The sequence below is a fragment of the Anopheles marshallii genome, chromosome 3 (assembly GCF_943734725.1).
Source record: "Anopheles marshallii chromosome 3, idAnoMarsDA_429_01, whole genome shotgun sequence".
In the NCBI taxonomy this organism is placed as follows: Eukaryota; Metazoa; Arthropoda; class Insecta; order Diptera; family Culicidae; genus Anopheles; species Anopheles marshallii.
In genome coordinates this window covers 8874400-8892647 of record NC_071327.1, presented here as the reverse complement: position 1 = coordinate 8892647, position 18248 = coordinate 8874400, and the positions used below count along the sequence as shown (strand labels likewise).

Genomic DNA, 18248 nt, shown 5'->3' with positions numbered 1-18248 from the left:
CAATATTTTGCTTACATGCATACGAACAACGCGACAATGGATTTCAATTTTAAGTGAAAAATTTAACGTAGAAATTAATAACTGTAGTAAAAGTATTAGACTGGAAAGAATTAGACCTTAAGAAATTTTGGAACATTAGAGACAAACTTATTGTTACAAAAATCTCTCTTCTTATTGAAGTCTGTAATCTTTATCATGCCCTCGACCATACCTAAAGGTTAGTTGTCTGTGATTTTTGATAACTTTGAATGTACTTGACTGGCTGAGAACTCACCTCTACGCACGAGAGCCACAGTTTTAAGCCTGACCGGGCATAATAAAACATAAAAAGTTCAAATAATTTATCAATCCCTCAAATTTATGCGATCATTACCCGCCACAGAGAAGACACATGATTAATCACTCAAATCAGTACCTTGAATCGCAGCAAGGCGAACGAGAACAACAGCCCACAAGACAAATTATTGTGCGCGCCGTGGGCCGGAAACCCAAGCCACAGCAAAGTTCTGAATTTGAGTGATAAATCGAATCGGTTGTAATGGGCGTTTCGGGTTGCCGCCGAGTAAGGATGAAGATCAAATTCGCTCGTTTCCCTGTAAGCTGCTAATGGAATATATGGCGCATGAAAATGGTCCAGCGTGGGGGGGGTGTACCGGGCGTTTCATCTTCACTAATTAAATTTAGTTCCCCAAAAAAAAGGAAATCGTCCACAATTCGAGTGCGATGACTTTTCCAACCTGTAAGTTCGTTGGAGTTCCACATGGAGGTGGTCACTTACAAGTGGGTTTTCGAGATTGATAAATTTTTGCTGAAACCGTACAACCGCATTGCTATCCAGGTGGGATGTTTTCGGTGGAAATAGTCACTATTTTCCCTCAGGTAGATGGAGAAATTAATTATTTCCAACACGATCGGTACAGGTGGCGCTGACGATAATGAATACGAAGAAGTCCAAACCGCCCCAGAGAAGAAAATGGAGATCTTTTTTTCACAGCTAACACGTACAATTTCGCAACACAGATAGCTATCGCTTGCCACAATTTCACACACGCCATTCATCCCACCAGCTGTGTCCAGCAATCCCGGAAAAACTGTAACGATGTTCTTTCCACGCCAAGGGGAAAAAAACTATTTGAGTGCAAGCTTTTAAAAATATGAAACCACACAATAATCCAAATACTGGAGCTTCCACACGCTTTTGTTCCCGGCGGTACCGTACTCGCGACTCAACAAGATGGCGATTTCCACCTAAGCGAAGCAAACGAAAAATATTCCTTTGCCGACTGAAAAGCAACGTGTCTGCCAAGTGCTATTTTTTCCCACTTTTCCCCGCGAAAACGTTGCGCACCGTTGCGCAAAAGTGGTAAAAGTTTTTTCTCGCGCTCGCAAGAAATGAATGTGGCATTTTCCATGTCCGGGCGGGGAAACTTTTGCAATGAACGAAATGAAGATCGTTCCGCGCGCTATCTTACATCACCGTACACGTGTCGGAGGGTTTTGCTTCATCGTTGGATTTTCCCTTTCGTCGTGTTTCAGCTGTCTTGCCGTTGCGTTCTTTGACAGTGAAAGAATGACAAAGTGGATTGATGTGGAGCTGCTTTATCTGATCCATGTGAGAGTGCTTAAGCACTCTAGCGAGCGTTTGAAGCAAACTGTTACTGAGCTGAAACCGAGCTTAGCACAATACTTTCCCAAAAGCATTTTATTCCATTTCCTCCCAAAGTCATTCCTCTGCAACTATTGAAAATTCTAATTTGCTAAAAATGATCGAAAAATATTGAATTCTCAATCAAATTTAATATTCAATTTAGCATCAAACAAAACACGAATCATTAATTACGGAATAATAAAACTGATCGACTGATGGATTCCCACGCCCAAGCATCTATTTTAGATCAATTAACTTTATTAGAACCCTTCACGTACACACACACCGACCGACCCACCATGCACTTTCCTTTGATCTCTTCACCGGAAGAGAGTAATGTGATTGCATTTGTGGAGCTACAAGCTGAAACACCAACCCACGTTGACGCTGGTCGACACACATCACATGTCCGTATGTCCGTCCTTCCGTGGGCACACAAACGAACGAATCATAAACGCTCCCACACTGCCGGGCACAGAAAGGCGTCGTGTGCACGTTATGAAACGTCGCTTAACAATTGAATTTCACTCTCGCGCGCGGTGGACTACTGTGGGTGTTTATTGGTACGATTGACGAAGTGGCCGCTGCTCGCGCGTTTTATTGGCCTGCGTACGTGTAAAACATGGGCAAATAAATCAAATTTCCCAATTTTTGTGAAATAATAATGAAAACTCTTGATCATTCGCGAACGGATCCGGTTCGCGCGTGATGGGCGTACGATGATCGATGGACATTTCAACCGTGACCAATGTCCTGTAAGAAGCATCTCCCGTACGTACGCGACACGGACGGACACGCGCCGTGGCTGGGGAGTGTTTCGAATCGATCGAAAAATAAACGAACCAGACAAACAGCGATGCCCCAGCACGACATCAATAAGCAATAAATCACGTCCCGCAGCAAACGCCAACATCGTCGCACGAAACCGTTTTGTACCGGAGTAAGCGACAAACATGACGGAAATCGAAAAGAAAAACCAACCGAGCTGAAGCTTCAACCAAAACAATGGATGCTCTCGCAGAAGCAACGGCCGCTGCTGTTTGTCGTGCCCTTGAGAATAAATCATTTTAATGTTTCAATTCGACCAAGCTTTTGTCAAAAGGTGTTGCGTACGTGGGGGCCTGCGCTGGTATCCCGAGGGAATATTATGTCGTAGGCCGTGGGGAAAAGATCGTGATACATCGCTGTTGGGTGCGAGATAGAGCAGCAGGAAAGGTAAAAAGATACACCGAACAGAAAAAGCTGGTGGAGGCACGGCACCGAAAGGTTGGCAAAACAAATGGGTGAAAAGCGCTTCAAATCGGCCGAACGCGCACCGCTGGGGAACTATGAAAGAGTGTTACTTTGATTTATTGCAGGACCTCGAATCCTTATCCTTTGTCTTGGTTTCGTCGTGTACTAATTTGGGGTGGGTTTGAATGAATTTTATTTTTCACCGAAAGGATTTGAATTATGTATCAATTTTCAACAAGGCAAGGCGAAAAAAAGGTAGCAGCTAGGCTATGCTGCATTACACAAAATTGACGTACAAATGTTCCTTAAGCTAGAAAAATGTCGTACCGGACCGGATATAATGCAACTTTGTGTTCTAAGACTTTCGAAACACAATTAATTGTTTAAATCAGAATCATTTTTATATATTTTTAAAACATTGTAAGGCCATATTGTTATAACCGAATAGACATTCCTGTTAGTGATGTACCGTAGTGAGTTGTCAATGAGTCTCTAATGAGTCTGTCAATTCTAATCTCATCAAATCGAATCTCGTCAAAGAGTTTTTAAAACTCATTTGTAATTAAAGCTACTCACAGGTATTTAAGTCATGAAGGAGCAGGTTACTGAGATGAGTAAGAGACAGATACATTATCTCTCTCTTCTTAGCGTAAGGAGCTTTTATAACCTTATGCCAGCCATTTCTGGCCTACTAGATTTAATGTTACCACGTAGCCGGATAGTCAGTCCGTGCTGCTGAGGGATTGGTCCGGATGAGATTTCAGCATATTTTCCAAAATTGCATATCCTACCGCTTGTGTACAACAACAATAAAATTTTTGCAAATCATTTTTTTTTTTAAATATATTTTCAAGAAGTAGTCAATTACATTACGGTGATAAAGATCTATCCCACGAAACAAATAAACAAACATATCATAAATTAAGGAGCCAAACGAACTTCAAATCTATTTAAATATTAACCTGAAAATCTGTTCTATTTTTATCAAACTTTCCATTTTTAAATCTAATTTTCCTTATGTTTTTTTCAACGTCTCGGTTGAAGTAAGAATACAAGCTCTTGGATTACATAACCTCACCCAGCCGGTAAGCAAACGTTCGGTTCAATAAATTCTTTATCGATTCACGGTTGTTTGCGTCAACTAAACCCGAACCGCTCCGACTTTGCCCCGTCCCCAGACCAACCCTTAGGCCACCTATGAAGCGTTTCATAATAATCGATATTAATTTTATGGTTTGGAAAACGGTGACCACTCTTTCCGGTCGGTTCGGTTCGTTCAGAATCCGGAAATGTCGCATATGGTTCGGCCACTTTACTAACGTGCCAGCCGGTGCGGAATTAAGACGCGAGCAGCGATACGCGCAAGAAATTGTGATCGATTTGCGTCACAATTCTGCTTGACCTTCGCCTGAGCGCAATATATTGACGTTGGCGTCGGTTCCGTTCGCATCGCACGATAATAACGCCAAAGACATTACGATGGCGACAGTAAAACGGCACTGGATGTAGCTTATCGCCACGGCATCTTGGCTTGGCAGTGGGTCCTTTCCGTGCTTGTAAGAGCTTAATTACACCCGATTCTGCTTAGCCCAACATGTTCCGATCGGATTGGAGTTATTAGATGGTAAAGTATACCGGGAAGGAACTTGCCCATACCGAACAGCTTCGAACACCAACGATAGAAGGCGAAAGAGCCGAAGCAAGGACAAACTTCTACCGTACAGTAATTTCGCTCTCAGCGACTGGAAAGAACGTTACAATGTTTTGTTCTTGCCCAGTTTGAGCATCTAATGGAAAATTGTGAAGCCGATAAAAATATCCCTGCCTGCGGCATGCACTCAACAGCATCATTAGCTCCTGGCACTTATCTCGTGTACCGTGTCCATTCCACACCGTTTTCTTGCACCCCCATTCAAAACATGCCTTACCGGGTTCGTTATTTGCACGCGGCACCACACCGTGGTCGGCGTTTTTTTTTCGAATTCATTTTAAAACTTTTTTTTTTTGGCGAACGCTATTTTAATCCCTTCGCATTTTTAAATAGAATTAGATTATTTTGTCAGCTCGGTAACTTCGAACGCGACGGGGGAAGAGCCGTTTCGTACCGTTACATTGAAATGGAAAAATTGGACCACGTTTTTTCGACGAACCATGACCAGTGTGAAATTGTACATCGTCCACAGCACTGCGTAACCCCTGGAGGCATCAATTTAAAATAAGATTATTAGGTGTGACGGTATGTGGCGCAAGTCACTGTACCAGCTCACGGCGATTCTCTTAGTCGTAATAGTAAAGCCTTAGGAAAATTGGAATTTAACAAAAAAAAACGAACGGTTTTCCACACAATTCCGCCCAAATAGAGTGGTTTGTACTATTTGTTTGTACCAATTTGTACGAGTCCTTATCTTACCGAATAATGGAAAAAGCTTTCAAGAGCAACATTGCGATAAATAAAGCTCCTTTTGCCATCTCGGTTCGATACCTTAGCAGTCGCTTCTGCCATCACGATTAGTTAAAGAAGATAATAGACAAAGACACAAGATACTGCCAAGTGTCAAATCCTCTTCTCTGTGCTGGACTCATTGAACTAGTTGTGATAGAAGTAACGAAATGTTGACCTTTGAAGGAACTTCCAGGTGTTTGAACAAAGTCAAGTATATTATTCCAATATAGACGAACATTTTTGGAAAATTGTATCAGTTAAGTACATTAAGCCAAGGAAACTAAACTGCCTCAAGCAAACTTTATATTTGAAACAAATCAATATTCTTTACTCTTGTATAACCGACCCATCCATTTTGCAGTTGGTTATAGTTCCAAGCCAATTTATCATTCAATTCTGCTGAAATTTAATTCCATCATGCAAATATCAATAAGCTTTTAAAATGGCAGAGCTGCGATAAATTATGTACCGTGATTAAATTGACCGCCCCGGCACCGTCCGCATCGGCTAAAAGTGTCCATTTTAGCGTGTGACAACGCCTCCAACAACCAACTCATCATGATATTTGCTCGTTTTTCAATATGTCTGATGCACGGGGGAAGATCTTCGGAAGATAGAAATAACATTTTCCGCACTCAATGTTCACACTCCCAGAAGAAAGCAAACGTTCGTGAGTTGCATTTTCATGCATTCCCAGTACGGAACACCTACACCACCCAATAGCGGAATGGAAGGATGGAACAGAAAATGGAATGACAAAAGTTTTTCCTCGTAACTTTTTCGTTTTTCGCAACATAATCGAGCCAAAGGGGTGAACTTCGCTTCTATGCATTGTGCTCAATTCCTTTTTTGTTTTGTTTTGGTCACTTTCCCATTCTTCGCGTTGTGCTACTTCCCTGTTTGTCCATCAACGACACGCTGCATGACGACAGTCGTGACACAAAATGAATTGGGTTGTGTTCTGCACTAGCAACGCGGAACCATCGGTTGAAGTGACAGCAAACTGCTACGCATTTGCTAGCGCACATACACACAAGGGTGTCTGCGGTACATCCGGAGGGAGTTTTCGCTTCGCTGAAAAAGTTGCATCGAGTAGTCGGTGACATTTGGTGCCCCAGTGTTGATTGAATTCTTCATCACTTGCACACGCTCTCCAGGTGACTTGGGTTTGGGGTTTGTTGTTTTGACGTTTAAGGACCGGCGAACTGGTACTTGTGTGCCGGAAGTGCAGTAGACACATTGGTTTTGTTTATTATCCAAATTAAATTAAATTAAATAGCATTTTATTAATAGTTTTCTTATTCTTTATTTATTTCCGTCGAGAGTTGGTGGTGGTGGTTGGAAATTATTCGATATTTTGTAGTTTTACAAGCCCCCATCTTTTGTTTTTACCAAAAATACGTTAATGTGCATCCAAATACACTGGAAAGTCGCTTCTTCCACCATTAACCTTTAACTTTTCTTCTTTCATAAAAGGATCATTCCAGAACTTCCACCAGCACAATGTTATTTCACAAGAATTCCGCCATTTCATGTTTGAAATTTAAGACGAATAATAAAATTCTTTGATCATTGAGAAGAAGGTACAGGATAGGACGGTTAAAAAGGTCCAGGTATTGGACATAGCAGGTTGAAAATCCCAGCAAAGATCCTAAATATAGAACTTCGCATGTTGAAGATCCAATAAATCGATTATGTAGAACCAAATTCTCTAGTGGTGGTCTGTCCAAATCGAATTTTTTATTTCCATACACCAAGAAAATTGTTATAATCTTAACATCAAATCCATTTACAGCAATTCCATTCACCGTTCCCTAGGTGTTGTATTTGAATTTCCACCAAACAGAGACGTCAATGGCTTACCAATGATCTAATCTCGCTTTTCCATCTGTGCCCCTTCCTAATTACAGGCGTCCACGTCAGAGCTGCTAAAGTGTTTAGGAATGTTCCTGCACGACCGATGCCGTAAGCTGCGCGACTTCCAGGCCGGCGACGCGGTGATGTGGCTGCGGGCCGTCGACAGAAGTTTACTGCTTCAAGGATGGCAGGTACGTACGCTCAGCCCTCAGCTATGTAGGTTTAGTTTGGGTCCGTGGCCGTTGGGTCACCAAGAAACGGAGTGTGCCAGAGCAGCAAACAGCGCATCGTACACCGCGGCCGTTAGTCGTGACTTTTGTTTCGTGGCCTTTTGTCGTGCTGATCCAGGTGACGAAAATACCATTTGAATCCGTTCGATAGATATTTATCAACAGCTGCACTGCACGTAAAGGCCAGCTTGTTGGATTTAATTTGCAGTTATAATGATACCCCCGGTCGAAATGGGACCCTCCGGAGCACGCAGGTTGCTTCCGATTTTGTCGTAAGCGCACGGAATTAATGAGCTCGATCAAAGGCTTGGACCCTTGAGTGGTGCTACTTTTAGCTGCAGGGTGATGATGGTGACACCGAAATTGGATCCTGCTAATCAAAACTGTCGTCACGAGCTGCCGGCATTAACTTCTTAGTAGTGACGGGGTTTTTTGTTTTCTGTCGACAACGAAGAACAAACCACTACACTTTGATTAACGCGTGTAATCCAACACACAAAACCATCTTTCGCCACTGCTTCTTGTTTGCTCCCTTCTGCCGCTTATCTTATGAGTGGGAGAGTATGGCGATTTGCAGCAGTGAGGAAACTAAAATTAGTCCCAACACCCACCCCGTTTGCCTCTTGTTTTATGCTCCGTCCTTCACACCGTACAACCAAACCGTGCAAATAGAAGATAAAGTTTCCACCTTCGTTTCGCGCGAAAACTTTTCAGCGATAACTTTGCTTCAAAAATAGCTTAACAGTGTGCCACCGGGATCTAGCATGGCTTGCCTGGAGTAGTCATAAATCTACTAATGATCAAATTAATTACAAACATTGTTGTAGCGCAAGGGCTAACAAGAAGGTGCCCGGGATAGAAGGTTCCAAAGTTTGGCTAGTCCTGCGATGCAGTTTGCCAGATAGTTCAGCAGCTCAGCATTAGCTTTGTCGGCGAATGGAGTTTGTTGGTTATTGGAAAAAACATAAACCGGATCATCTCTTGCCGATTATAATGATGCACAAGTATGCTTGCAGGGTATTTATTGAAGTTTCTTTCTTTCCAATACTATAAACTTTATAAAATATAAATCATTATCTTCATATTCTCAAAATTGATCTCGGATGTACTCTTCAAAATCTTTGTTTGCCGCTAATGAATGCTAAATGTTATCTTTTGTTATAACAAATAATGGCGGTTGAGCCTCAGGATTCTCAGTTAGAAAATTACTTCCAATTCCAGCTCATTCCAGTTCGTTAATTTTAACGCTGCTTGTAACATTTCATTTTATTTATTTATAAATTAACTCATCATTAGCCTTGGAGATTAGGAGTCGTCGAGCTGTTCCATGCTCTACTTGGAAACGAAGCCACGCTTCCCATTAGCTCAATGGCCTTGGACTACTCGGCCACACGGTCTGTTAAATCTCTACAGGCCTCGTTCTAAGCATAAAAGTAGGTTAAACGTGGCCCTTTGGCCGTTTTTGCTTAAAAAATGTGGCATCCAATTAAATGTTGCTGCTTGACCTGTCAGACAGGGAAACGTCGGCCAAGCTCTCAGTCATCCGACCACCATGCATCCCGGACCTAGCACCCTCGGTCTTTCTTCTCACCAGTCAGCAGTCACCGGAATGTGACGACACAGTCGGATGTGACACCTGAGAAAATAAAGGGTCGCCACATTGGAGCCTACTATGATGTCAAAAAAAAAAATGGCTACTGCTGCTGCTCAAATTCCATCTGCCCACGTGGGGAAATGGAAAAAGCAAAAGGGTCATACCACTAAAAATGAACAGGTGCTTGTGAGCGACAAATCACTGCCACACGATAGTCATCAAAACGGGATCGCGACGAGATTGTTCTCATCTGCCACCGGTTCGAGGCTTCGACGTCAGCGAGCGAAGCCTTCCAATGCCAGAACTGGTAGAGTGATTTTATTTTCGTTCGCGATTTTCTCTCCTCCCGTTCTCCCACATCCCGAAATCCTTTCACGAAAACGCTGGTTCAGTGCGTTTTGTCCTAATTTTGTGAGTGGTGGAAGCATTTTTCGGAAGGACTAAAACCCGGCCCGGCTGCAATGCCGGCGGGTCGCTTTTTATGGCAATCATAAAGCTTACTTGAATCGCCTCTTTCAACGCTGAGAAATGTGTCCTCCCTCCCTCGTTCTTCGTCCTGCTCCACGAGCCAACCCCGTCCCGTGGCACGCAGTTCCACTAAACCGCTTGATTTCGAATGGTTAATTTTGCGACTTTCCGTACTTCCCGTACGCTCCGCCGGGCTGGCGTGAATCAGATCCTTGTTGAAAATTTAATGAGCTCTTTTTTCTCGGCCACTGTTGTTAAAATTTGAATTTCACACCACGGCTTGGCGGCGACGGGGGGTGGCGCGCGTGTTTCGCATGTACTTCTTGTACGTCCATTTACGGTACAAGGCCGCAGAAACTTTTCCGACAGCAGGCACCCATCGGTTCACGCGTGGTTGAAGCGCAAAACAAAAACATGGAAAAGGATCGTCGCGACCAACTTTTGGGGTGACGAAGTAAAATATGACCAGGACCGAGGCTGAATGGAGCTGTTTCGCGGTGGCGGTGGGGTGGGGTGGGAAGGGGGTCAAAATGTTTTGCGATAAGAAGGTTTAATAATGCTTTCCAACCATTTATCCCTGAACCGCAACCTTTATCAATGTCCATCAACCGGATTTTCCAATTGTGATAAACATTAGTTCAGGGTTGTTTTGTACCTTTGGTTTGCCTTCAGCGAATGAGTCGGTGTGTTTGATTCGTTTGTAGTTTTTCATCATGCGATGCTATTATTGCAATAATAGCAAACATATTTTTAAAACAAATTATTATCTTACACAACCTTTTCCAGCTATGCTACGATTCGTACAACCACACACCAACGCCCATCGTGGATCGTGGACTGGTTGGAAATTAGTTTTTGTGACCCAAGAGATAAATAAAGTCCGGTAAAATATGGCCCTCCGGGTCGGCTTTCATTACACCGGCGGTATGGAGAACTTTTTCCATCCGACATCCTAATGTGATGGGGCGATATGTATTGGTGGCCGGTTCCTGTTTCCCACATTCTATGGGTCGTGGTTTAGCCTCGAAATATAGCGCATTTTGCTCCGGGCTGTTGATTTATCTCGATACAGGAAGAAAAATAGTTTCTGCTTCCTTCCTCATATTGGTGCTATCTTACGCTTTTTTTTTGTTGCACCAGGAAAGTTGATTTAATGTAACTCAAACCAACGTACACAGGCCAGCGGTCATCGTGATTAATGCATTTCCATTGGCTGTGGGCCAACACACGGGGGTTGGGAAAATATGACAACGGCGTCCTATATCGGTGGACGATCGACCAAATAAACTACCGTACTAATGCCAACCAACCGAATAATGGTCATTTTCGACTCTATCGACAAGGTGATCGTAGCGTGGAAACTTGCAAGTGATTACCCAACAAAAAGTTTCCCCTATCAACTCAGCGGAAATCTGCGATTTTTATGCACTTTCCTGTAAGAACGAAATAATCGTAAAAGTTGTCCTTCCTGCCGGAAAAATCCACACTATAAATTTCTGTTTGCTCTGTGCCGGCTTATTATTATGAGGGTTTGTTTTTTTTACTACACCGTCTGACCAATGAAACTCTGCTCAAAATCCGATTACGCGCGTAACTGCTGAAAATCTTTCGATTATTGGGCTTCCTTCAATCATCGCACCGCTGAGTGTGTGCCGCTCGACTTAAGCGAAAGAGAATCAAGTTTAAGCTCGAGACTGCTCGATAATCGCTTACCGAAGGCTAGGAAGCCTTCGCGATGGTGGAGTTATCGTGGGTAAAATCAATATTGATCGGACTATCGCTTCATCTCGTGGTGTATTTAACGTCTGCTGCTTACCGGCGTCAAGCGGTTCCGTGCAAAGATTTATGCCACCGGTACGACTTTGCAAGCCTTCACGATAAAACAAATAAGGTATACAATTTAAGTAGACGCAACCGTTTGTTCTACCTCTTCTCGGGATAAGAATTGATAAGTAAAAGCAGTGCTGCCGATAACCAACAAGTGGAGAATATAGAATCAATGAAAGGAAATTTAAAGAATCTCCAGTATTTTGTTTATTTTCATCGATTTTAATTCCCATTCTTAATGTGCTTCCTTTTCTGTTCTTTCGAATTTCTTTGCACCTTGCAGATTGGTGTTAAGTCAAGGATCTGCTCCTTAAAGTAAGAACCAACAATCAGACAACGAAATGGACAAAAAATATTATTAAACGGAAGTAATGTGCCTTTTTAGGTTTTTGTATGAGATTAGAAAATATTCTCTTTGTCTTAGTTATTTCTCCTAATTTTAAAGAGTTTATCAGTTGACTTACCAACATCTTGGCTTATTTCATTCCACCACCTTCATATTGATCGATTATAAATCAAATATAAGTACTGTACTAAATTTAACATTTTTGCATTGTTTTTATAAAAGTAAATCGCACGATTTTCGGCTTTTTTTAAACAGAAACAATAATTGCTTTTGTTTATAAATTCTTATCTACATTAGTAATTAAATAAATAAATAAATAAAAGATGTAAAAAATATGTTATGTTTATATGTTTATATGAATAAAACATATAAAATCGTTTCGTAAGCAATATGGCTCGAACGTTCTTTACGAACAAAAAAAAAAACGGAAGTTGTTTTTAAAAGTTTAGGCTCCACTTTATTTGCTTCTAACTCGACAACCATGTGCTTGGTTGGGAAAAGTTTTCAAGAAATTATGCACGGGAAATGATGCTAATGATATTTGATTTACTTTCTCTTTTCTGAATCCGCATTCAACTTCAAGCCATTGTTTGTTCACTTTTTGCAATTATGAATGGTCTTCTTAATATTTCCTTTTATTGTTTTATTTCACCGTTGTCAGACGGATGACAGACGTGCACAGTGGAGTATTTTTATCCATATTCAAACGAAACCACGAAGTATGCCATGTATTACGATGTGCAGGAGCTGCACCTGACTGTGGCGATGATGGTGAAGGTGGCATTGCTCTTGACAACCTGCCCAAAGTTAAATAACTCATCCACCGACGAAGTATCCTTACCGCGGGATTCTTAACTTCCCTTCTTCGGTCCCCTTTTTACCAACAAGCGGTAAAAACCGCCACACGAGTGTGTGAGTTTACGATCTGTTTGGAAGTGACACACATGTCCCCGGTACGGTGCATGCCAGCCAAATGAATTGCTTATCGCGCCACCAACCAGCGCCCGGACAAAGGCTGGTGACGTTTTCAGCGCGAACTGGGGAAAAAACCGAACCCTCTATGTATTTGAAAAATCAACGCTCGGTACGCTCGGTTGAATGTAACAAACGAACAAAAAAAAAACAGGGAACCAATCTCCAAATCGCTGCCAGACGGACACGACCACCGGGACGACCTGAATCCGTTCTCGTATGAATAAATTACAGCACTATCGCACACAGGATGAACGTTTTCGATATCGCAGTGCCGCAGAGACAAGTGGTGCGGGAAGGCACGGGATTTGCAATCTAAATCCGTTTGTCTACCGTTTTTCCCTTCGCTACCTTCGCGGGGACGATCGTATGCAACGCTGTTATTACGGGAAGCTAACGAACCACCGCTGCGCTACGGTGTTGACGGTTTTGGATAAAATAGATTTCTGCATTTGCATTCGGGCATGATACACACACCGTCGTGCTACAATCATTTACTTTCCGCACCGGGCCGGTTTATCGCCATTGATAAGAACGAATCGCACAGGCGCCGGCTGTCACAACAGATGCATCTAAATGCAGGTTGCATGTTTGAGGTTTTGAGGTTACCTTTGCCGACGGGATTGATTCGAACGGGTGGAAACGGGGGAGATTAAACAATCGGTGTTCCAGAGTTTTGTACCGAAACTGGGACGACATTGTACCTTTAACACTTTGCACAAATCGACAACACAAAATTTCAAATTTCTGATCTCTTTTCCACCCATGGTTGTATAAACTAAATGGAGAATCGCATCGGTCAATTTGCATGAAAATGTTTAGATTTCTGTCAAATATGTTTATGTAGATGCCCCAGGTTTGAGGGTTTTCGTAGTGTTGTGGACGTAATTTTGCACATCGATGTGATTAGTTTCAAACAATGTGACACTCAAAATGTTAATCAGTTTAAATAATCAGTTCAAACAAACAAATCCAAACCCAAATTTATTCCACATGTTTTGCTAAATGCACTTCTTATGACAGCCTGTCAATTAAAATTAAAGACTTATTAAAAGATAAGTTTGCGAATTTGTCCGCTTTGCTTTAGCTACCTCTCCGATTAATTTCGGATAATAATTGAGAAGATCTGCTTTCTTTCTGTGGTCACTTAACGAACTCAGGAGGGGTGGCACTCTACGCTAAAACGGCTATTTTCTATCAGACCATTATGTATTGGTGTAATGTTTGTCTGTAAAAAGATCCGTGTTAAAAAAAACGCATACTTTGATCTTAATGAAGGTAGCAACTTAACCCATTACATCACAATCGGCTGTATGTACTCAATTAAATGATCTAGTTTGTTTTTAATGGTATTGGCATAGTACAAAACAACATCTCGCTGAATTTGTCAATATAGTTCTCAAAAACCCTGTAACAGACTAGCGTTAGATTTCTGAACAAAATTCGAAGAAAATTTAAATTTAGTTGTTCTACACTGTAGAATATTCATCGTCAATTACAGGGGGACTTTTGTTAGATAAATTGATACGCAGGACTGGCTATCCAGCTACGAGTAAATCAAGTCAAAGAAATCTAGAATTGTCCTGGCAAAGAAAGAAGAATCATAAATACAAATCCAAGTACTTAGTAATCGTTAGTTGAACCTGCAGTACGAACTCATCGTCTGATGTCCGATTCTCTGAATGTTTAATAGCTTGGATAACCACGCCGACAATTGTCCAATTATGGGAAGTGGACCACATTCACACTGGAAAAAAACATAACACAATTATCATATTTTTTCAAAAAGAAACTGTTTTGTGAAGAATGTAATCATGACGCACATTAAACTTAAACTCTAAAACTGGAAGCCAAGGTCAACTTGTGACGAATTACAACAATCCTTTCGCCTTAAGCGCAATTCAGTGTTTCGTACACGAGTAGCGATTCAAATATTTACTTTGCGGCTTTTCAGCTCGGTATCAAAGCTTCCCGGTACACAAATAATCCTTCCTCCCGAATCTTGATGGCTGCTTGACAGTTTTTCAAGATAAATGAAATATAAATAGAGACAATATTTATAAACCATGCATGTGTGTGTGTGTGTCTATGGGTGTATACGGTATTGGTACGATTAAATCAATTCTCAACGTTCCTCTTTGTTCCGGTGCTATCTTTTCTTCCCACACAGGATGTTGCCTTCATCAACCCGGCAAACGTGGTGTTCGTCTACATGCTCGTCCGCGAGCTGGTCGATGGGGAGGAAACGAAGGAAGCGGAGCTCCAAGCGGCCGTCCTTACCTGCCTGTACCTTTCCTACTCGTACATGGGAAATGAAATAAGCTACCCGTTGAAACCGTTCCTAGTGGAGGACTCGAAGGATAAATTTTGGGACAGGTAAGTGCGAAAAATTGTCATCATACCGGAACGGGTGACGTTGGGCAGTGTGCTACCCCTTCCCCAATATAGAGACCCTCCCCTTCCAATGGATGGAAAATTTGCCCACCCTTCGTGGGCCATTCATCATGAAGCATAAAGCTGAGCGGATCAGCGGACGGTACCAGTCGGCAGATTCCTCTTCCGTACCTTGAACATGGCGGAAGTGAACGATACTTACGACGCAGGCATAATTCACTCATACCGTTCCCGTTGCCCGAAGTGATACTGTTTGGGTGTCGTAATTTTTGCGAAGTCGAATGGAAAACTGAAGATTTTCGAAAACGGCGCAAGGAAGAGTGATATTTTTCCATGCTAATTCCCTGTCTCCGGTAAGGTAGGAGTTATTTATTGGTAATTTTTGCGAATGAAATTTATTTCCTTTCGGCTGCGGAAGTGTGTTCAATTTAAAATTTAATTGATGATGTAAGCAAAATCAATTAAAGTGCATGTAAATAGTATGAAGCAGATAAAATGGCTTCTTCTGAAGGATGTATTAAATCTAATCTACATAATATAATTTGAATTATTTCGAGGAATTCATGGAAAATATTTAATCTTTAACGTTTTTACAATTTCTTCTTATATCAAATTAGTTTCCACAAATTGTACTTTATTTCAATAATTCATTTCAAGGCCCAATCATCCAAAAACACAAAAAAAACACTTTTTTTCAACCATAAAAACTCGAATTCGAATAAAATGAACGATCTCCCAAAACAATACTAAAAAAAAACAGACGTGTCCAATTTGATCCACTCAACCGACTCTGATGGATTTATTTGGACAGCAGGAAAAAATGAGTTCCCCATTGCATGATGGTTCGATTCGCATGGATTCGGCCTCATCCGACACCATGATGAACATTGGTGTGCAAGCTTGATTTATACTGACGTGACGCCTCGGCCCGTCCAAAACACGTGTGAAGCTTTTCCAGATAGTGTCAGCTTTGAAGTACATGACATGCATGTACGTAGGTTTGCAGGAATTCTGTTTTTAATTATAGAACCATGTAACATTCATGTCCTGTTCTGTCTGATTTCGAACTTGAGTTTTGTAATTTGATCAGGGTTTACCAAGACCATTTACCATCCAAAAAGAGTTCTGACAAATCTTAAATTGCAATGTAATATTTGCAGCATGGGTTATAACCGTTCTCTTTTTATTTTCCATTCGTAGATGTTTGCTGATCGTGAACCGGCTATCATCGAACATGCTGCGCATCAATGCCGAACCGGGCTTCTTCACCGAGATCTTTACCGAGCTAAAGGCGTGCGGCATGAACTCGAATGCGAACGCCGGCGGCAACCTGCCGTGCGGTGCGGCTTGACGCTCCCGCCATCCACGTGAGGTTGTGGTCCGGTTGTCGATTGCTGGCCAGCAGCAGAAGTACCAGCATGCCACAAGCACCCTACAGGAGCTAACCAGCGTCGTCTGATGAACTGGGGACGTTCGAGTAACGAGCTCAGCCATGTAGGGATGCCGCTAGCGGTCCTTCGTTTTGTTCACTTGTCCACCCGCAAGCAATGTCCCCGCAGTCAGAGATGAACGATCAAGCTACCATCGTGACACCATCCAACATATTATGAGATCGGAAAAAGGAAACGTTTACATGAAACGTGACAAACACACACAAAAAAGTGAAGCATAATTTGGTGGGAATGTTCATTCCTGATTTTATCGTACTCAGTGTGCTTGTGGGGCCCACACACAGTGTCTTGGCGGTTGCGCTGGATAGCAAACGTGCGAGAACATTGCGTGAGCCACGGATTGATCGAAGGGACTGGGAGGTGCGACAAAACATAAAACTTCACTCTATGCGATAAGATCGTCTCGGTCGATTAAGGATGCCTACTGCGATCGATAACTAAAACGGAGCATAGAATTTTTAAATTAAAATCAATTACTTGTCTGTCCAACACATACAGCGACAAAAAGGGCTAGTCGTGAAGATGGTCAGAAGATGAAGATATATTTCGAACAGTACCAAACGAGCCTGCTCTGAACTAGTCTCTCCGCGCGGACAACCCGTCTGTTAGTACGAACGCCGCTAAATTGTCTCCTGTGTGAAGCTCCTCTCCAGTTGTATCCTTTTGAGCGTTGATATTTTCTAGCTGACGTATAGAGGTGTGCAAAACGAATAGCAAAGCAAAGAAATACCGCAGAACCTGTAACAACACTAACGTACGGAATGGTAGTCAAAAAGGGTAGTCACACAATAGTTTGGTCGTTACGGTTGCAAATTGTGAATTGCACATCAGCAAAAAACAGAGCAAAAAGAGTGGTTATTTTAAGCGAAAAACAACAACATACGTACCAGCTCAAGGGGTAGAACAGTATGCAACCAGGCAGCGAGGGAAGGATTTAAATCTTTATTTATTCGAACGCAAAGAATCTTCAGCGAAGATATGCATCCTGGTGTGACAAAACAATCTAATTAGACAACAAAATTAGACAAAACCCCACACAAGACTTAGTATGAATACGCTACGTGAGAGGTGCAAACACAACGAGATTAAATATCTCTCTCACTCGAGCTCTATGTCCGTTTTTCTTTTTGTTAGTAAAGAGTATAAAAATTGAAACAAACCGATTCAAACGATCCCTTCAGCCATGACTAACGAAAAGATACCAAATGTACCGTACATTAACCGAGCAGAACTACGCGAACACTACGGAAAACACTGCCCTACTCCTCCGATTGAATGGGAAAGTATCAGCAAGAGGTGAGCATGGAAAAGAAAACAACACTCACACACACACACACACACTTTGAAATGGTGTACAAAATGAAGTCTCAGAAAAAAAAACGAGCGAACAAAGCGAACAAACCGTTCGACAGGAACAAACGATCGGCAGATAAGGAAAGGTCGGGCTCGGTCACACTCACGATCGAAACGATGATAAAAGTGCCGTAGCGCACAGCGATATGGGTGATAGTTGTGGGTCGCCCTTGTTTTGCAACGTAGCACGTAGAAAGTAAAAGCAAAAAAAAAGAAATAATTTCCCCAAAACTTCATAAGCGGTGCGAATGTGGACGGATGAGGAGGACATCAATATCCCAAAAGGATCTGCCGGATAGTAAAGAACGGAATGTACCGTAGGGTTCCCGTTTTTGTTGGGTATCCTTTCGTCAACGGATGCCCGGATGGATCCCCGGGTACGATGGCCCTTTTAGCTGCTATCCTACCTTTCCTGTACCCGTCGCCACCTTT

At 42.2% G+C, this 18248-nt stretch overlaps 1 protein-coding gene across 1 annotated transcript in view; it reads left to right on the top strand.

The window, feature by feature from the left end:
* The window catches only part of LOC128713502 (bromodomain-containing protein DDB_G0280777), a 40631-nt gene extending 24268 nt beyond the window's left edge, over positions 1 to 16363 (top strand). Inside the window, exons 2-4 of the mRNA XM_053808362.1 lie at positions 7235 to 7372; positions 14789 to 14994; positions 16213 to 16363. Of these exons, the coding sequence (XP_053664337.1) occupies positions 7235 to 7372; positions 14789 to 14994; positions 16213 to 16363 (495 nt within the window). The remainder of the gene's footprint in view (positions 1 to 7234; positions 7373 to 14788; positions 14995 to 16212) is intronic.
* Positions 16364 to 18248: the final 1885 nt, after the last annotated feature.